Raw genomic sequence first — 20,469 nt, forward strand, 5'->3', positions numbered from 1 at the left:
TTTGGTTGGTCTGTTTTCTAATGATCCAACTGTACCATTATGTAAACTGATTTCCCTCAGTGCAGAAAAACATGTTGATTTTTGTCTTGGCTATAAACTAGAGGCAAGATTAAATTCTGCTGGGTTCTGAAACAAAGTTCAAAAAGGCAGTTAAGACCTTGAGGGGTTTTTGCACTGACCTTTGATTGATTTCCACAATAACTGTTTCACTCAAAGTTTGAGTAAGACTGTACCTACTGTGTGGTCTTGGGGCCATTTGTGGCCCTTGATGCTCTGAATTGGGGTTATCCTGTGCTGGCTGGATCAGCCTCCCGCAGCTTTTCACCAGCTCAAGATGGTAGCACCGTCTGCGCACGCCCCTTTTTGCCCTAGAAGTCTCACTGCACCCAAGGGCCACTGGCATGTGGCATAGAGCTGGGGCCACCTGAGATTCCCCATCTGCAAGAGGGATTGCCACTTACGATGTTTAGTGTAGGTTTCAGTGCTTGGGACACCGCAAGGGCCAAGGCCCATCACATTGGTAAACAAAGTTATTGAGGACTCCAAGAGTATTACTTTACATATATAGGTAAATAAATAAATACAGAGAGAGAGAGCACATCTTATTGACTTTCAAAATGCACTAGATACATTCATTAAATAGCCTTCATGACATCCATGTGATCTCCTATAGGAGTTAATGTGGAGGGGATTTGAGGGAGTGTGGGAGCAATGATGCTGCTTAAGCTCATTCTCTTTCCTTGTGACAGATTTATGGGTTAAGTTGATTTACCTCTCATTTCTTCATCTCCATGGCAAAAAATGTAGAGTATAATTTTCTTCTGTGACTTCCCCAAAGTAACCCAGTGTGTCACTGGCAGGGCTGGGAACAGAAAACTTGTGGTGAAATCCTGCCCCGTTTAAGTAAATAAATCGAGTTTGTTGGCTTTTTACAAAAGTGTTTCCTTGTAACTTTTTTTTTTTAAAGAAACAACATTGACAACTTAAAGTAACCCAGAGCTATTCCAAAGGAGTGTTTGTGAATCACGTTACAGGAACTTGGGTTTAAAAAAAAAAGTGGGGCAAATTTTTCAGGATAGATTTGAACAGCAAAATGTTTCTATTTCTTTGTACCAATGTGTTTATAAAAAGTATGGAGGTAAAAATAAGTTATTTAGGTGACCCTAATAAAAGCTGTATTGAGTAGCAGAAAGACAATTAGGGTTTAATTATTTATTTTGTTTACACGAACTATTCCTGAGTGACCATTCTTCCTAGTAATTATCTTTTCAGGCTTAATTAATTTGTAAATAGCTTCAGCAGCACAGTTTACTTTCAGCTGACCTATTTAGGAGTTCACATGAGTGCTGCTGTTCCAGAAATAATGAGTTCTGTGCTTGTAATAGTGCTTAATTATGCAAGATTTTCAGTGCTATTTTATTTTTCTTAATTCCTTGTCCTTTTTGTTCTGTTTCTTCTAGGTGCTTTTAAGCCCTGTGAATATTTACTGGGAAGCTGGATGATTCGACTTACTGTCTGGTTTATTTTTCTGGTTGCCTTGTTCTTCAACCTGCTTGTCATGTTAACAATATTTGCCTCTTGTACTCCATTGTCTTCCTCCAAACTGTTCATAGGCTTGATTTCTGTCTCTAATTTATTTATGGGAATCTATACTGGTATATTAACTTTCCTGGATGCAGTCTCTTGGGGAAGATTTGCTGAATTTGGCATATGGTGGGAGACTGGCAGTGGTTGTAAAGTTGCTGGGTTTCTTGCAGTCTTTTCATCAGAAAGTGCCATTTTTTTCCTGATGTTGGCAGCTGTTGAACGAAGCTTCTCTGCAAAAGAGATAATTAAAAATGGGAAAAGCAATCACCTAAAACAATTCCAAATTGCTGCAATTTTTGCTTTCCTGTGTGCCATGGTAGCTGGATGCTTACCACTTTTCCATAAAGGGGAGTATTCAGCCTCACCGCTCTGCTTACCCTTCCCCACTGGAGAAACACCTTCACTAGGGTTTACAGTAACTTTAGTGCTCCTAAACTCATTAGCATTTTTGCTAATGGCTATTATCTATACTAAACTTTACTGCAACTTGGAAAAAGAGGACCTGTCAGAAAACACACAATCCAGCATGATTAAGCATGTCGCTTGGCTAATCTTCACCAACTGCATCTTTTTCTGTCCTGTTGCATTTTTCTCATTTGCACCACTGATCACCGCAATCTCTATCAGCCCTGAAATAATGAAGTCTGTTACTCTAATATTTTTCCCATTACCTGCTTGTCTGAATCCAGTCCTATATGTTTTTTTCAACCCAATGTTCAAGGAAGACTGGAAATTACTTAGACAGCATATCACCAAAAAAAATGGAGCAGTGGCAATTGCTGTCAATACTCAAGGTGGCTGTGTGATACAGGATTTCTACTATGACTGTGGCATGTATTCACATTTGCAGGGTAACCTTACCATGTGTGAATGTTGTGAATCACTTCTTTTATCCAAACCTGTACCATGCAAACACTTAATAAAATCACACAGTTGTCCTACACTGGCAGTGGTGCCTTGCCAACGGCCAGATGGGTATTGGTCAGACTGTGGCACACAGTCTGCCCATTCTGATTATGCAGATGAGGATGACTCTTTTGTGTCGGACAGTTCAGACCAAGTGCAGGCCTGTGGTCGCGCATGTTTCTATCAAAGCAGAGGATTCCCTTTGGTTCGTTATGCCTACAATATACCAAGAATTAAAGACTGAAAGGCTCTGCTGTAAGCTGTTCTCATAAGGAAGAAGTACAATGTTTCATAGACCATACCTGTTCTGACCTTTCAACCAGGAAGCACTTTTGTAATCATTGTGTGGTGTCACTTGTAAAGAAGGGAAGTGGGCAGTAAATTTATTGAGCCATACATTTTTGGGGGTGGGAGGGGGAAAGTTGACAACTGTAAATAATGGGTAAATCAAACCTTGTAACCCAATATTTTTATTCTTTTCAAGCAATACTGGTTTCTTTTATACAGTTTTTATGTGCTAAAGGTCTGTTTCCATGTTGAACTCCAATTGTATTTTGCTTCTACTGTTGTGTGAGGCAAGTTCTATCAATCTTTCTGGTTAAGCACAATATAAGGGACAGCTGTTAATATTAAGAAATTATTTTTAAATGTGATTTTCTATAATTAAGAAAAAATTGTTGCTAGCTTTGTATAGTATTTTCAGCATTAATCTCAGGATGACTTACTGCAGGGCCAAAAGAAGGGACTATGTCTCCCATACAGAACTGTGAGAGAAATATAGATATAACATTTTTGTTTTTATATTTCAAACTAAGATTTGATCTTAATAAGATAACTATTTTTTATTTTAAAATATCTTTTATCATCCCTCAAGATCTGCAGACTGTATGAAATAAGAATATTAACAGTTGTCGGGAGCGGTAGAACTGAATATCAGAGGGGTAGCCGTGTTAGTCTGGAACTGTAAAAAGTGACAGTGTCCTGTGGCACCTTATAGACTAACAGAAGTATTGGAGCATAAGCTTTCGTGGGTGAATACCCACTTCTGTTAGTCTATAAGGTGCCACAGCACTCTTTGTCACTTTTTACAGAACTGAATATGGTTTTCAGTGGAGACACCACTGCTTCAGGTGAAAACCATAGTGCCATTCCTCAGTATTATGTAAGGTCATACTACCAGAAGGAATTACCGTGGGCTAGACAGTGTGTATCGTCCATGCTGTCTATGTATGAGCTTAGCATGCTTATTTAGGAAGAGAGAGAGAAGCTAAAATATTTTGCAGCCCTATTCACTGTTTATACACACAGTGATGTCTCTGAGCATCTTGAGACTTTACCAAAAGGGGTGGCAATGAAAAGCAGTTTTGCAATATAGAAACTTCTGCATCTCTGCCAATTATTTTTCTCAGAGTAAAGTACAATGTGGTGAGACGGACTAATCTTGATGTAAATTGGTGAATTAATTTAAAATTTTCTTAAGCATCTAAGACCCAAGTATCACTTAATTACCATCAATTATCATTCAGTCTGTACTTAGTTTGAAGTTTGATCAACATAAAGTTATGAATGCATGATCAAAGTAATTATAGAAGTTTCTTGAACAATATGCTGAATCAGTAGCAAATCCACTGCCATACCAGTTACTCTGGAAATGTTCTTGTTAAGATTTAAGCTAGATTGCTGTTTTGAGACTTAAACTGTACATACTGTGCATATAATGAATTTTTATCTTTGTATTGTAAATTATTTGATAGAACACATGATGGGAAATACGGCTTCAGTTCATTTTTGTTAATTAAAGCTACCTCCTAAACTATAGTGGCTGCCAGTAATTGTGGTTTATATACTTTTTTGCATTGTAAATAGACATTGTTGTACATTGTCACTGTAATAAAACAGAATCCTTGTATATCAAATCATGTAGTTTGTACAAAATATTGGGAGTGTTTCATCTACATTATGCTGTAATTTTTGTAAGCCAAACTATTCAAGTAAAAACAAACAAACAAACAAAAAAAACCATCCCAGAGTTTTAGCTTTCGTATAGTTATACTCATAAATATTTCATCTTAAATTGGCATGGAGTGTCCCAGTAAAAGCAAATAAAGCCAACATGGATATTGCTAGAAATCACACGTCTTAAAAAATGCATAAGATCTTGGAAAAGTCCCAGATGCACAAAATCAGCATGGGTCGTTATGCTCATAAATATGGTGTCTGATACAATGTATTACATATGGTTGGAGTTTTGGAAAGAGATGTGCCAACAGAATGACAGAGTTGCCAGTTTAAATGTGAATTTATGAACTAAACTTAATGCTGTAGACGGCAGTAGGTTAAAGTGTTTGGCTTTTTACAAAGCACTCTTCATTGTGAAGTATAGAATTTAAGCCCAAAGGTACTTGTACATTTTTAGTATGACTTGGAAGATCATCCAGATGCTACATATTTATTTTTTTAAAACCCATCATTTCATTGCCAAGATGCACTTTTTTTGAGCCACTATTATGTGAGAGATGCACAATCTGTTTCACATTCCTTCTGTTGGCAATGTAGCAGCAGTTAAATAACTGAAGTATATGTAGCTACTTTCAGCTCTATTTGAAAAGAGGAAAATAAATTTCAAATGGAAAAATACAATCAGTAGGGAAAGAAACTATCAAGCTTCCAATAGGACAGTGGTTCTCAAATTTTTGTACTGGTGACCCCTTTCACATAGCAAGCCTCTGAGTGAGACACTCCCCCACCCCCCTTATAAATTAAAAACACTTTTTTTATAAATTTAACACCATTATAAATGCTGGAGGCAAAGCAAGGTTTGGGGTAGAGACTGACAGCTCACGACCCTCCATGTAATAACTTCGTGACCCCCTAAGGGGTACTGACCCCCAGTTTGAGAACCCTTGCAATAGGGTATCGAGCAACAAAGTGTTGTTGTTTTTTTTAAATCAGTCTTTATTAAATATTGATACCTTTCTTTAAAGTGTTACTAAAATAGTCAGATACTGTTAGGGTGACCAGATAGCAAGTGTAAAAAATTGGGACGGGATGGGGAGTAATAGGAGCCTATATAGGAAAAAGCCCCAAATATTGGGACTGTCCCTATAAAATCAGGACATCTGGTCACCCTAGATACTGTTAAGTTGTTATGTTAATGTTTTAAACCCTGGAAAATATTGGCTTGTAATGTTCTTGTTAATTGTGACTGTGACTTAATGGGTGATTGTTAATTGTATTCCTCACAGTTTCTTCCAAAGCTAGCCAACATGAAATAGGTTCTTTCTTACCATCAGAGAGTGATAGAAGCAATAGTCCCCTGAAGTCACTTCCCTGAGAAAGAGGGCTGCAAAACTGAGCTGTGGCCCAACTCCACCAACACAAGATAAAGGAGGCAGGTGTCGGCTCGCACAGGAGAACTTGGAGAAATCCAGTTAAACAGTAGGAAAGGCCTGTCAACAATGTCCTATGCTTCACAAGTTCATTGAAGTAGTAATGCTCAATGCTGGAACCACCACAAGGTAGGTACAGGAAAAACCACCAACAGAGAATACAGCTGTCAGCATCCACCCTCCAAAAGTGGCATCTTGTGACTCCCCTATTCCCCATAATTATACGAAGAAGTTAATATAATGACACATGGGTGCCTGATATAGTTCTAGCGAGTAACTTACTTTTTTCAGTCAAGTAAAAATTACTTACTTACATAATGTTCCTGAAGGTTTCTCCTGATAACAGTAGATTCCCGACAGCAGTTTTGAACTTAAAGTAATTGAAATCCTAGGAAATTAAACCCTTCTTGGTTCCTGCAGGAAACAGAACAAACAGATCACCTGATTTTTCTAACCCTTCTCGTTACTTTAAGAGACAGACTTAAAACCATCCTCACAGCAAGGCTAAGGATGAGGGGTTTTTTCTAAATCCTGCCAAATATGAGCACCGAGAGAAGTCCCACAAAGAAAATGGAACCTAGCCTGGCTGAAAGAACTCACCCAATATGCAAGATGCAGGAAAACAATTGAGCTGGGTCATCTATCCATTACATTCTATAGGTGTAGTGACAGAACAAGAACTTTGGCTATTTTTCTTGTCTCCTGCCAGTGGGGGGTACCTTTGTTTAGACGGTCATAGGATACTGAAGAAAGAAACTGCTAAATCTTTTATGTAATAAGGTATCCACTTAGAAATAACTTTTTATGTTCACTTTTTAGTTAATTTTATTTGTTTTAAAAAATGTATTAAAAGGCAAAAAAAATAGGCATTCCCATTTTGAGTGCTTACTGAAATCAGTTACTTCAAATATTTTGGCAGTTCACTGTTGTGCATGAGTGATCACCTGGAGTTTAAAATCTGTAATTGGGAGTCCATTCCTGCAGACTTCATGCAGTTATTCCTTCAATGGAAGTTTTACACAAATAACATCTGCAAGCCCATGCTTTTCTAAAAACATTTAAAATATGAACATAGATCAAAGACAAAAATGGGTTTTTGTATTATGCTTTTTAAAAAAATTAATCTCAAACACTAGTTTAACCTGCAGAATTCAATCCATCATGTACAAATGTTTTTTGATGTAGGGCCATTTTTGCAGTTTAAGTGATACATTTTCGTACATAAAAGTCGCAAGTTGTCAATTACATCCCTTAAATTTTCAGTTCTAGCTGCACCCTTCCAGCTGAATATCCTGTGTTCAATTTTGTAATTATAAATACATTTATCAGAATTGTACACAAATCCTTTTATGTCTAACTTCTCTCACTTTCTTTTGACTTTATTGAACAGTTTTTTACCAGCCTTCTGTTCTAATTTGCAGGCTAATACTTTTTAATTAACCAAAATATGTATAGCTTTCTTCACAAGCTTATCCATAGCTCAAATACCATACTCTCAATTTAATTATATTTTTTTAAATTGTCGAGGTGCTTTGATCTCTTACTGCTAGCTTCCTAGTTTCAATTTTTTTTTATTTTATTTTTTTTTGGCTGGAAGTTTTTTTTAGTCACTTTTATACAGTAGAATCTTATTAATTTCCACTAAAGACTGGGACACCTGTTGCTAATGACTGAATTTTATAAAATTGAGTGAATGAAAAAAATTGAAAACCGAGGATACTGCATCATATTATTTTTTGTAAATTGTAGAGGCATGCATACACCATAATGACTTAGATGTGGATGAGTTTGTTTTAATGTATTAAAGGTATTTTATATTAGATATAGATTTTGTAAATGAAATATACTGCTGCATTTACTATACAATCTTTGTTTTGAGTTGGAGATAGAGTAGACTATCTTGTTTCTAGGTAGATAAGCAGAGTTCTACTATATCAAAATATGATGTTTCATTGGGTTGTCAAGCCACAAGGCACTAACTGCGTTTTCCTCTGAAATGCTCAATCTAACCATATGATCTGTTCTAAAAAAATGAACCATATTGTTAATTGGAGTTTTTACTCCAATTAGATGATTATTCATGTGAAGACTTGTTGCAAAGGGAAAAAAGGACCACGTAGTTGACTGACTGGTGACCTCTAGATAATGCAATTAGACAATTTTGGCATGAGCATATAGACTGAGGATACATCTACATTGTAATAAAAGACCTGGGGCATGGCCACAGCTGGGGGTCAGCCAACTTGGGCTCAGACTGCAGCTAAAAATTTCAGCATAGACATTGGGGCTCAGGCTGGAGCCCACAAGGAGGATGGCTCTCAGAGCCAGGATGCAGTCCAGGCCTGAACGTCTACACTGCAACTTTTAGCCCCGCAGCCCAAGAACAAGTCAATTGACTTGGGCTCTGAGACTCGGTGCCATGGATTTTTTTTTTACTCCAGTGTAGACGTACCCTTGGGATGAAATCCTGACCCACTGAAGTCAATGGGAGTCTTGCCATTGATTTCAGTGGGACCAGGATTTTACTCTGAATATTCCATATAGATTCCTTCAGAATTTTCCCACAGAAGAAAGAAATTCTCCCCATCTTTAGGCTACTCCCATTGCAATGGAAAGAAATTTTAAATATACCAGTGTGGAAGCATGAGGAATGCTAAAACACAGTATAATTAAAGTCCCCAAAATTCCACAGCCTCTGGAAAAATATGACCAAAAAGAACTAAAAGCAGCCAATACATCTTCACGAAGGTAGACACTTGCAGAATGGGCCCATCAGAGCCTGGTCTGCGCGAGTGATGGGTATGAGGCCAGGTGGCTTTCTCCCTGGCTCAAAGGACTGCTGTTCCTCCCTTTGTTGGGAAACTCTGCAGATTTAAGGACCAAATACTAAACCCGTAGATTTGTCTGAGGTTGGTGAAAATGAACAGATTAGACAGCATAATTTTACACCAAAATATATGGACAGTCAAAAAATGGAATATATGGAATTTAAAATTTTTAGATGTACTGAGAAGATTTAGAAGAAGATTTTCAAGATTTAGACATATTTCCTGGTATTGAGAATCTATTGAAAACGTGAATTTAATGTTTCCTTTTATCAGATGCAGCTAAGAATAAATTGGCTACATTATTTTAACTTGATGCTGCTTTTGGTGAAATACGATGAACTGTGATCATATCTTTTCCCTCCATTTTTGTTAACTTGCATGGTAATTCAGAAACAATATTTTGGTTAATTGGGAAGTCTGTATATTTCTAGATTCTTCACAGACAGATCCACAGAAAGAAAATATGAATGCTATAATGTCTTGAGTCTTGAAGTGGTATACAGATAGCATGTTTTTTTAATCTGCAGAATTGCAAGTTTAAATAAGGATTAATACATGTGAAACTCAGCCAAAAGAAATTTTTAGTCTAAATTGACTACTTCTGCTGTGTGTAAATCATCATGATCTTCTAGGAATGAGATTAATGCCTACTTATATTTTTAAATTTTTATGCTATTAAGAGAATGAGAAAGGGTTTATTTTTATAACAATTTAATGTCTTTATTATCCTTCCAAGTGTCAACATGGTAATAAATGCTGCTGTTCATAAATATTTTAGTTGCTTGTTTATTTCCCCTTTCTTCCCTTATTCACAGGAAGTTTTTTTCTTAATTATTTTGTGTACGATTATTTAGTAGCATATATTTTCTAGTATCTAATAGGACTTTTTCAGTTTTTCTAAGTAACTTTCAATAGTTATAATTAAAAATTTGTAAATTTTTAAAAATAAGCAATAGAAAAGATATATAAGTAATAAGCAGCCTGATCTTACAGGGTTTGAGTCAAAGCCTACTAGTCAACAAAAAGACATAACATAATCAAATCACCAAAAGAGACGTCTCCTTAGTGAATGCCTCCTGGAACAGGGATTTAGGGTATGTCTGTATCACAGATGCAACAGCAGCAGTGCTGTAGTGCCTGAGTGTAGATACTTGATACAGCACCAGAGAAAGGTTTTTCAACCATTGTAGTTAAACCATGCTCTCGGGAGGCAGTAGCTAGGTTGACAGAAGAATTCTAGCGGTGTCTGTACTGGGACTTATGTCGACTTACCTGTCTCTCAGGATGTGAATTTTTCACACAGGCAAGTGATGTACCTAGGTTGGACATGAGTTTTAGATGAAGACCAGGCCTTAAATTATCATTACAGTTACATTTCAATGATGATTTCGTAAATTTCATAGAGTTACGGGCCAGAAGGAACCTTTAGATAATCTGGTCTGGCCACCTTTTATATCACAGGCCATTCAATTTCACCAAATATTTCTCTATTGAGTCCAATGACTTTAGGTAGACTAAAGCCAGGGGCAGCTCCAGGCACCAGCACGCCAAGCGCGTGCTTGGGGGGCGGCAAGCCACTGGGGGCCCTCTGCCAGTCGTGCCTGCGGGAGGTCCGCTGAAGCCGCAGGACCAGCGGACCCTCCGCAGGCATGCCGCCGAAAGCAGCCTGCTTGCCGTACTTGGGGCGGCAAAATGCCTAGAGCCGCCCCTGACTAAGCCCACGTCCACACTACAGGGTAAAATCGATTTTATTAAAATCGATTTTATAAAGCAGGCTTTATAAAATCGATTTTGCGCGTCCACACTAGGGCTACTTACATCGATGTTGAGCGTCCATGTTCCCTGGCGTCCATCTTTTCCCTGAGCGTTGCACTCTGGGTACCTATCCCACAGTTCCTGCACGGGTCCCTGCCCTTTGGAATTATGGGTTACTAGCCCAGTGCATGATGGGATCAAAGTCCCCGTCCTGGGTGGTTCTGGGTACAGCCCCCCCCCCCTTCCTGTAAACGGCACACAGTCAGTTCGCGCTGTTTTTACTGGCTGCAGTGAGGGAAACGCCATTTTGCAGCAAGCATGGATCCAGGTCTGCTCTTGTCCTTGATCGCGAATGCTGTAAATAATTCACGCATTCTCGTTCTATCACTGCTGACCCATGATGCAGAAATGCAAGAGAGAATGCTTGAATGTGGGGACGACAGCGATGACGAACTGGAGAACGAGTTTTCTGACTCCCCGGGCCCCTGCACGTTGGAGCTCCTGACGGTTATGGGTGAGGTTCTACCCGTTCCGCGCCGCTTTTGGGCACGGGAAACAAGCACTGACTGGTGGGACCGCATAGTCCTGCAGGTGTGGGACGATTCGCAGTGGCTGCGGAACTTTCGCATGCGTAAGAGCACTTTCTTTGAACTTTGTGACTCGCTTTCTCCTGTCCTGAAGCGGCATAATACCAGGATGAGACCAGCCCTCACAGTGGAAAAGCGAGTGGCAATAGCCATATGGAAGCTTGCAACGCCAGACAGCTACCGGTCAGTCGGGAATCAATTTGGAGTGGGCAAATCTACTGTGGGGGCTGCTGTGCTGGAAGTATCCAAAGCAATCATTAAGCTGCTGCTTCGAAAGGTTGTGACTCTGGGAAACGTGCAGGCCATTGTGGATGGCTTTGCTGCAATGGGATTCCCTAACTGTGGGGGGGCCATAGATGGAACCCACATCCCTATTTTGGCACCGGAACACCAGGGTGCCCAGTACATTAACCGCAAGGGGTACTTTTCGATGGTTCTGCAAGCCCTGGTGGATCACAAGGGACGTTTCACCAACATCCACGTGGGATGGCCAGGAAGGGTTCACGACGCACGTGTCTTCAGGAGCACTACACTGTTTAAACGGCTGCAGCAAGGGACCTACTTCCCTGATCAGAGAATAACAGTTGGAGATGTCCAAATGCCTATAGTTATCCTTGGGGACCCAGCCTACCCCTTGATGCCCTGGCTAATGAAGCCATACACAGGCAGCCTTGACAGTGCTCAGGAGTTGTTTAATTACAGGCTGAGCAAGTGCAGAATGGTGGTAGAATGTGCATTTGGCAGGCTTAAGGCGAGATGGTGAACGCTTCTTACTCGCTCAGATCTTAGCCAAACCAATATCCCCTTTGTCATTGCTGCTTGCTGTGTGCTCCACAATCTCTGTGAGAGTAAGGGGGAGGCCTTTATAGCGGGGTGGGAGACTGAGGTAAACCACCTGGCCGCTGATTATGCGCAGCCGGACACCAGGGCAATTAGAAGATCTCACCAGGATGCTGTGCGCATCAGAGAAGCACTGAAAAGTAGCTTCCTCATGGGCCAGGGTACAGTTTGAATGCTGATTTTCCTTTCAATTGATTGCTGCCCTCCCCGTCTATGCAGTGTTGCTGCTGCAAGATACTTTGCCTGCAGCATTCCTCAATTGCTTGCTTAGGTTACTTGCGAGAGCTGTCCATTGGAAAACATATAATTCTGTATTTCCCAATTATTACCTACCTCCACCATTAGCTGCTTCCGTCTGCTGCTAGGCAGAGTACCTGCAACCTTCCTTAACTGCTTTTTTATTGAAAATAAAGTTACTACTATTTGTTACAAGAATTGTGTTCTTTATTTAAAATCAGACCCTTTCATCAATCAAGCATCATGCTTGTTGTTACAATACTGTGCATGAAATTTCATAACTCAGCGTTCTATGGGGGACGGAGCGAGGGAGGTTTGGAGGAAGGGGGAGGGAGGTTTGAAAGAAGAAAGTGCATCAGAGAAGACAGAAAAAGAATTCTCATGGACCAGGTTACGGTATGGCTGCTTTCTTTGTTTTCCCTTTATTACCCATATCCCCAATTGTCAAATCCTGATGCTGATAACTAGCTTCCGTGCAGCTTTCCAAAGCTGCTTGCTTTAGTTCATTACCAAACTACAGTCACACTGCCTTAATAGCATGACCTGAGAGTAAGAATAGGCAAAGGTGCCATGGGAGAAGTTTGGATCATTAGAGGAGGGAAAAAACAGGACACAAAGGGCTTTTCAATCTAATGAAAGCCTTCTGGTTGGAGTGTCCGCAGCAGTGGAGGGGGCTGGTGCAGAGAGCCTTCCCCCACGCGTTCTTACACGCCTGGTTCTGGAAGGTGTGGGACAGGGTGAGTACTGAGGGAGGTTATACACGGGCTGTAGGGGCATTCTGAAACCACGGAGCTCTTGCAGCATATCGCGGAGGATGTCAGTCTGATCACGAAGAAGATCCAGAGTTGCTGCTCGCCAGCGCTGATCTTCCTGCCACCTGACATCATTTTTGGCGTCCCTCCTGTCTTCGCGTTGGTCCCTCCTGTCTTCGCGTTGGTCCCTCCTGTCTTCGCGTTCACTGGCAGCCTCCCTGTACTTTGCGACAAATTGCTTCCATTCTCCCTGCTGAGCTCTCTCTGTACGGGTTACTGCCATAATTTCGGTGAACATGTCCTCACGCGTCCTCCTTTTCCTCAGTCTTCTTATGATACCCCCCCCACGTAGATGAGAAGCGAGAGGGAGGCTGGAGAAATGTGCAGCTGTGTGTGGGGGGGTGGGGTTTGGAAAGAGTGATAAAAGAATCATAAGAGACACATCTCACACAACCATGCATACAGTCTCTCCCCTCACTGACCTGTGCCTGTTACCGAACCTTGAACATTTTACTTTACCAAAAGGTCACCTTATGATTCCTTTAATACTTATTGCTTGTGGCTGAGGACAGAGAGTTCTGCTCAGACGCAGGTCAGGGGAGCACACAGACCATGTCCGGAGAAAATGGTAAGTTAATAATGGCTAGTAATCCCTGTAGTAGATTGTACTGGTAATCAAGCTACTCTCCTTCCCTGGTTTGCTCTCGCGTTCCCCAAACCACCCAGCAAACCGCAGGCAAGGAGCCCTGCTTGTTCGGGGAACGCGAGAGCAAAGCAGGGAAGAAGAGTAGCTTCCCGCGGTTTGCTCTCGCGTTCCCCAAACCACCCAGCAAACCGCAGGCAAGGAGCCCTGCTTGTTCGGGGAACGCGAGAGCAAAGCAGGGAAGAAGAGTAGCTTCCCGCGGTTTGCTCTCGCGGTCCCCGAACCACCCAGCAAACCGCAGGCAAGGAGCCCTGCTTGTTCGGGGAACGCGAGAGCAAAGCAGGGAAGAAGAGTAGCTTCCCGCGGTTTGCTCTCGCGTTCCCCGAACCACCCAGCAAACCGCAGGCAAGGAGCCCTGCTTGTTCGGGGAACGCGAGAGCAAAGCAGGGAAGAAGAGTAGCTTCCCGCGGTTTGCTCTCGCGTTCCCCGAACCACCCAGCAAACCGCAGGCAAGGAGCCCTGCTTGTTCGGGGAACGCGAGAGCAAAGCAGGGAAGAAGAGTAGCTTCCCGCGGTTTGCTCTCGCGTTCCCCAAACCACCCAGCAAACCGCAGGCAAGGAGCCCTGCTTGTTCGGGGAAACGCGAGAGCAAAGCAGGGAAGAAGAGTAGCTTCCCGCGGTTTGCTCTCGCGGTCCCCGAACCACCCAGCAAACCGCAGGCAAGGAGCCCTGCTTGTTCGGGGAACGCGAGAGCAAAGCAGGGAAGAAGAGTAGCTTCCCGCGGTTTGCTCTCACGGTCCCCGAACAAGCAGGATGAATCCGCCCTGTAACAATGGAGACTTTTCTAAAAACCACCTCATGGGTCACTGTTTTAGGAAAGGTTTTTAATCTACTTGGTCAGTGACTCTAAGTACAGGTAGTGATTTGAAGCACCCAGTAAAAAAGGCTTACATTAAACTGAAGCTTTTAGTAAAAAAAATTACACTCACCAGAGGATGGTCCCTCAGCTTCATTTTCTGGAGTACTGCCTTGAGATGGCTGGCAGGGAACCTCAGTAAGGGTGAGGAAAAGATCCTGGCTGTTTGGGGGGATAAAATGCTCTGTGCTCTCTGCTGGAGCCTCCTCCTCTTGGTCCTCATCATACTGATCATCGCCATCACATAAATCTTCCGTAGTTGCAGGAATCACAACGCCCACCTCTGAATCAACAGACAAGGGGGGGTTCGTCGTTGCGCTGTTCCCCAATATTGCGTTAAGCTCGTCGTAGAACCGGCATGTTTTGGGGGCAGAGCCTGACCTGCCCTTTGCTGCTTTGGTCTTCTGATACGCCTGTCTGAGCTCTTTCACTTTCACTCGGCACTGTAAGGAGTCCCTGGTATGTCCTCTCTCCCGCATGGCATTAGAAATTTTTTCAAAGGTTTTCTCATTTCGTCTGCTCGAGCGCAGTTCTGAAAGCACTGACTCTTCTCCCCATACAGCTATCAGATCGAGTAACTCCTGTGTGCTCCATGCTGGAGCTCTTTTCCTATTTTCAGGAGACTGCATTCTTCTCTCTGCTGCTGAGAGCTCCACGCTGTGCAAGCAGGAAATGGAATTTCAAACTTCCCGGGGCTTTTCCTGTTTACCTGGCCAGCAGAAGAGTACCTTTACCTGTGTAGAGCGGCCACTAGAGCACTGTGGGATACGTCCCGGAGGCCATTAACTTCGATGGCCGTCCACACTATCATAAAATCGATTTTAAAAAATCGATTTTGGGGTTACTCCTCTCGTTTTGATGGAGTTCCAAAATCGATTTTAGGGACCCTTAAAATCGATTTTATGCACTCTGTAGTGTGGACGGTTACAGCTTTAAATCGATTTAGAGCTCTTAAAATCGATTTAAAGCTCTAGTCTGGACCTGGCCTAAGGCATTTCAGTCCTCAGGAGTCTAAATTGTTGTGTGCCATAGGCAGAGAACAGGAGAGACCAAGGTGCCACCAGTATCTGAGGCCCCTGCAATGGCAGGGAATAGATAAGGAAAATGTCTGGATGATCCTAGCATGTGATCCTCGCTGCATGCTGCTGCAGCAGACTGGGGGGGAAAAAAACCCCAAGGTCCTAGCCAATCTGACTTGGAAGCAAATTCCTTCAATCCCAAACTGGGCAACCAGTTTGATCCTGAATGTGTGAGCAAGACATATCAGCCAAGCTTCTAAAAAAGAGAATTCTCTCCACCATTTCAGACCAGTGGCCCACACTGCCCAATATCCCATCTCCAGCTGTGGCAAATCTCTGATGCTTCAGAGGAAGGTGAAAAAACAACAAAGCGCAACCCACAATACATCTGGTCAATTGTGCTTTGGGGGAATAAGATTATTTCCTGATCCCTGCAGAATGCTGGCTGTAGCCCTGAAACATGAGATTTAATTACAGCTCTGCATTAAGACAATAGCTGTAAGTTTTATGAGTAAATTGAGGGACAAGCCCTTAAGACCCACCTAGCAGGATCAACAACCTACAAGGGGTGCCAGGACCAGGTCACATCCTGCCCACCAGAGACACAAGAGGTGGAATGTCCCCTGTCTGTCACAAGAACACTTGAAAAGGGCTTGGGGAATGAGGTGTACCTATATTAACCTGCAAGGCAAACTAAGGGCTGGCAGAGTCCAGAGGAGATGTTTTTGGTGGGTAAAAGGCTGGTGGGGTTAGGTTGCTGACACCCAGTTAAATCTCCTTCTTACTGCAGGCAGGTACCTTAACAAGGTGACTCTCAGTCCTGGGTACCCTTGGAACCATCACTATTAGACCATTCAAATGCTTGTTTCCTACCACTTCCTTCAATTATAGGCATGTTAAACTCATACTCTGAAATTTGCTAAACAACAAAGTGACACTGAGATTAGAAACACAAACACAATGACAGAAAATTTACCTTGTTAGTAAATTTAGGGGGAAAGAGCTGAAACATTCATTTGGAGATGGAAATGTGGAAAGCAGTAATGTTGAAAAAACTATGTCTGATGGTTGGTAGCAGAAAGGGCCATCGGAATATTTTCCTGCATATATAGAAGCATATACCTCATGGAGTAGAGAGATAACAATCACTCTCAATACAGCTTTGGTGTGATCTAATCTAAAAATATTACACTTAATTCTTGGCACATCAATACAGTAAACATATTGGACTGAAGAGTTCACAGAAGAGCAACAAGGAAGAACTGATTTATGAGGAAAGATTAAAATGCTATATATGTGTAGTGGGACTAAGAGACAATTATGCTGAAATGTAAATGCCCAATCCTGTCTCAATAGAGTACTGGAAATACAACTGGATCCTAATTTTATGAATATTTAATAGATGAAAATATCATGAGAAGAGAGAAATTATTTAAGATAGTCCAAAGGGAGTATAGCTAGTAGTAAAGGGATGTAATTAAAAAAGGGAAAATAAAACCTGCATATTAGGAAAAATAATTCTTGAGAATTAGATCTGCTAGAGTGTGAAATAGTCTCCCAAGGGAAGTGGTGGAAGTGTGAGACATATTTAAAACTAAATTACATAAATCACTAGAAAATACATTATATGGAACAATCTTGCATTGACAGGGGACAGTCTGGGTAACCAAAAATTGCATAAACTCTGTTTCTTTGAAAAATATATTTTAACAATAAAGATGAAATGGGGGGCAACCCTAGTTTGATATTCTACTTGTGACATTCTGAATGTTGTGGTACCTTATCAATGCCACAAAGTCCTATTTATTGACATTCTGTTAGCATTGTGTTCAAGTTAAAATACATTGGGGCCCAATCCTACAGTCCTCGTGCAGGAAAAATGTCTCAGTGTATTGCAGGATCAAACCAGATTGTGAAACTCTGCCCCTACTCGTAATGAGTATCTTGGACCAAATCATCATTGACTTCAATGGAGCTGTGCTAATTTACATCAGCTGAAGATTCTGGCTCTTTTGTATCACCAGTGGACTAAACGGACTGCAAAGAATTCCATTATCCTGCAACTGTTACTCAGTTTCCAATTCTCTGGTAAGCACATGGCAGAGCAGTGTTAATGCAGAAATATGTCTTAAGAAATTGGTAAGGAATTACTTGATTTTTTTCCTGCACTTCTCTTTCATTTTGAGATCAAAGGACACTAGAATGGGATATGAACATTTAAAAGAGAGATTAAACAATTGTACCCAGATCTGCCCATACCAATGTGGAAGGGAGATGAGTTACCTCTGAGATAACCTGGGTCCCCTTGGAGAGTTCTGTGCCTAGCAGAGATGGGAATCTTCAGGCAGGAAGAGCTTTTGGTTTAAGAATCAGGCTTCTAAGGGATTTCACAACTGCCTCAAAATCTCAGAATTTTTAATGATGATGTGGCTGGAAGTGGTGTGCATTGAAAATCCAAATGCATTGCAACCTGGAAATTTAATTGAAGTAGACTCCAGAAGCAAGAGAGAGGGGTCATGTCCCAATAGGTCCAAAGGGGACAGTTTTCATTATAGTCTAGATTCCTTTTGAGAGAGCTGTGGTTTTATTTTCCTGATATAAAAATGTATTTGACATGCAACTATTTTTCAAAAGGCAAAGGGAAAACTAAGCATAATGATGGGGCGACTCAAGAGGAAAATCTCAGGCTTTACAATTGCCAATTGTAGGTAGTCATGAGACTGTGCATAGGTAGAGGGAGTAAATCCTGGCAGCATAACTCTCGTATCTTTGTCAAGCTCCAATTTTGATAATTACTTTTTCTAAATTCTCCCTATTTCAGATTAATGCCATCTTTGGCCCAAATCCTGCAAACACTTATGCACATGCTTTACAATGGAACTACTCACATGTGAAGTAAGCTTTTGCAAGATCAGGGCATTTGTCATTAAAAGCTGTTTGCTGTTAAGTGTCTGTAGCATTGCAGTCCAAATCTAGCTGCATTTCAGTGGTGGGTAAAGTGGTTTGTATATACTTAATACCTACTCTTGTACTTACAGGGTGGGATCCATGAAGGGCCTTACGCATTGCAATATTGAATGTCAGAGTAGCTACCTTTTAAGTGCCTAGAAAATCATGCCCCATAGGTGGTCCATGATGATGTTTTCAGCTGCATAAGTCTCATATGTAGGGCCTGAAAGAAAGCAGCTCCCTTTTAACCTTTAGCTGTGTGGATACAGTTCTCACACAGCATGTAGGGGGCAAAGGAAATTGAAGAGGAGCCTGCCATTTCTAAGGTGAGAGGCCTGATCTGGTAGCTATGCACAGAGGGAATCTACTGGATTAGGGCGCCGTATGTGGGCAATTTGTGAATTGCTCCAGGACTTGGGTGGCTGCATATTACTAGAGGCAGTAGAATGCCTGATCAAGCAGGAATGAGGTGCCCACGCACCTAGAGCAAGGCTGCAGTGCATATGCCCAGCAGCAAAAAACGTAGGTGCCAAGGCAGTTTAGGTGCCTGCCTAGGTGGGTGGCTGCTGAGCTGAGTTTGATGGCGTACGCTGATGCCTGAAAACAGGACTTTGGTGTCTCAGTACCTTTGTGGATTCCAACCAGTGTGACTGTAGTACTTGAGGACCGAGTTACATCTCAGGTATCACAAACATGCCAGATCAGTGCTGTGTATAATTTCATGATTTTAAGGCTTGAATAGATCATTACGGTTATTTAATTGGACCTCCAGCATAACACGGGAAAGAGAATTTCACGAAGTCCCAGCAGTTGTTCCAAGGGCTAATTATTTTCACAGCGGGGAAAAACCTTCCACTTGGTTTCCGGTCTGGCTCTGCCCAACGTCCAGGTTCCAGTTCTGCTGTGGCTCGGGTAATGAGCCATCTGCTCCGCTGCCAGCTGGGCCCTTCCCGTGTCCGTCACGCCACAGCCCGCTGGCCGCCGTCCCCACTAACCCAACGCCCCAGGGCCGGAGCGATCCGCGTCTCTTAGCCCAGGGCGCCCGCCCCGCCCCCCTTCCGCTGCGCGCCTGCCAGGGCAGGCCGGGCACAAGGCAGCGCCCGCCCGAAGGGGGCGGAAGGGAGGGAAGCGGCGGGAGAAGGGGATTGGCTGGCGGGAAGTGGGGCGGCAGGAGACGTCGCGCAGGGTCGAAGCGTCCCCGTTGCCATGGAACCCGTTGCGGGCGGTGATTGGCGGAGCGGGCGGGTGCCCCGGGGGCCGATGGGAGCGCGGAGTCGACGCTGCGAGTTTGAAAGCGGCAGCCCCAGGTAGAGCGGCCCTGTCCTCGCCTCGCGGCTATTAGCGCGGGGGGCGACGGGCGCCGATAGGACTGGAGGCAAGAGTATGAGCGGGGGAGTGGTTTGGGAGGCCGGGGAAGGCGGGGGCTGTGGAGTGGAAGCTGGGGGGCGGGGCTAGAGGGGTGGGGGCTGTGGAGTGGAAGCTGGGGGCGAGGCTAGAGGGGTTGGGGGCTGTGGGTTGGAAGCTGGGGGCGAGGCTAGAGGGGTTGGGGGCTGTGGGTTGGAAGCTGGGGGGCGGGGCTAGAGAGGTGCTGGGCTTGTGGGTTGGTACCTGGGGGTGGAGGCTAGTGGCTTGTAGAGTAGGAGATAGGAGGATGGAAGGGGTGAGAATTTTGGCTAATGGTGGGGCCCTAGTTTAAGGGCAAGATCCATTGGTGACAGTCCTATGAACAGGCACTGCCCTTATCCTATTAACTTCTCCTGACAGGTATTTACTGCCTCCATGCTCAGTGCTTGGCCCAGGAGTAGGAGGAGGAGGGTTGCCTGTTCCAGTCCTCCATCCCCAACCAGCTCTGAGGATGAGCAGCCTTTGAGCTCCTCTACTTACTCCTTGCTCTCCCCCACTTACCATCAGAGCTTTCGGAGCTGCAGTGTGGAGGAAGATGATAGGGAGGAAACAGCACTATCAGCTAGGGAGCAAAGAACCTTCAAGAGGAATAAACACAATAGGTAATCTGCATGCACTTCCATTCTCTGGCTGTCTGCTATAATAGAAGCAGCTGGGT

General features: G+C 42.9%; 2 protein-coding genes across 9 annotated transcripts in view; both read left to right on the forward strand.

Annotated features, from left to right (window-relative positions):
• Nucleotides 1-9,482, forward strand: part of LGR4 (leucine rich repeat containing G protein-coupled receptor 4) — a 148,696-nt gene extending 139,214 nt beyond the window's left edge. For all 4 annotated transcript variants that reach the window (XM_050955274.1, XM_050955272.1, XM_050955273.1 and 1 more), the window contains one exon: nt 1,461-9,482. In XM_050955274.1, the coding sequence (XP_050811231.1) occupies nt 1,461-2,737 (1,277 nt within the window). In that variant the 3' untranslated portion in view covers nt 2,738-9,482. The remainder of the gene's footprint in view (nt 1-1,460) is intronic.
• Nucleotides 9,483-19,604: 10,122 nt separating this feature from the next.
• Nucleotides 19,605-20,469, forward strand: part of CCDC34 (coiled-coil domain containing 34) — a 33,664-nt gene continuing 32,799 nt past the window's right edge. For 2 of the 5 annotated variants that reach the window (XR_007774681.1, XM_050955458.1), the window contains exon 1: nt 20,051-20,413. Coding sequence is in view for 4 of the 5 variants with exons in the window: in XM_050955458.1 (XP_050811415.1) it covers nt 20,187-20,413 (227 nt within the window). In the remaining variant the exon portion in view is untranslated. Of the gene's footprint in view, nt 19,715-20,049; nt 20,414-20,469 lie in introns of those variants that run through there. The other 3 variants (XM_050955459.1, XM_050955461.1, XM_050955460.1) reach the window with 3 other exon arrangements.

Source organism: Gopherus flavomarginatus, chromosome 5 (genome assembly GCF_025201925.1).
Source record: "Gopherus flavomarginatus isolate rGopFla2 chromosome 5, rGopFla2.mat.asm, whole genome shotgun sequence".
NCBI lineage: Eukaryota > Metazoa > Chordata > Testudines > Testudinidae > Gopherus > Gopherus flavomarginatus.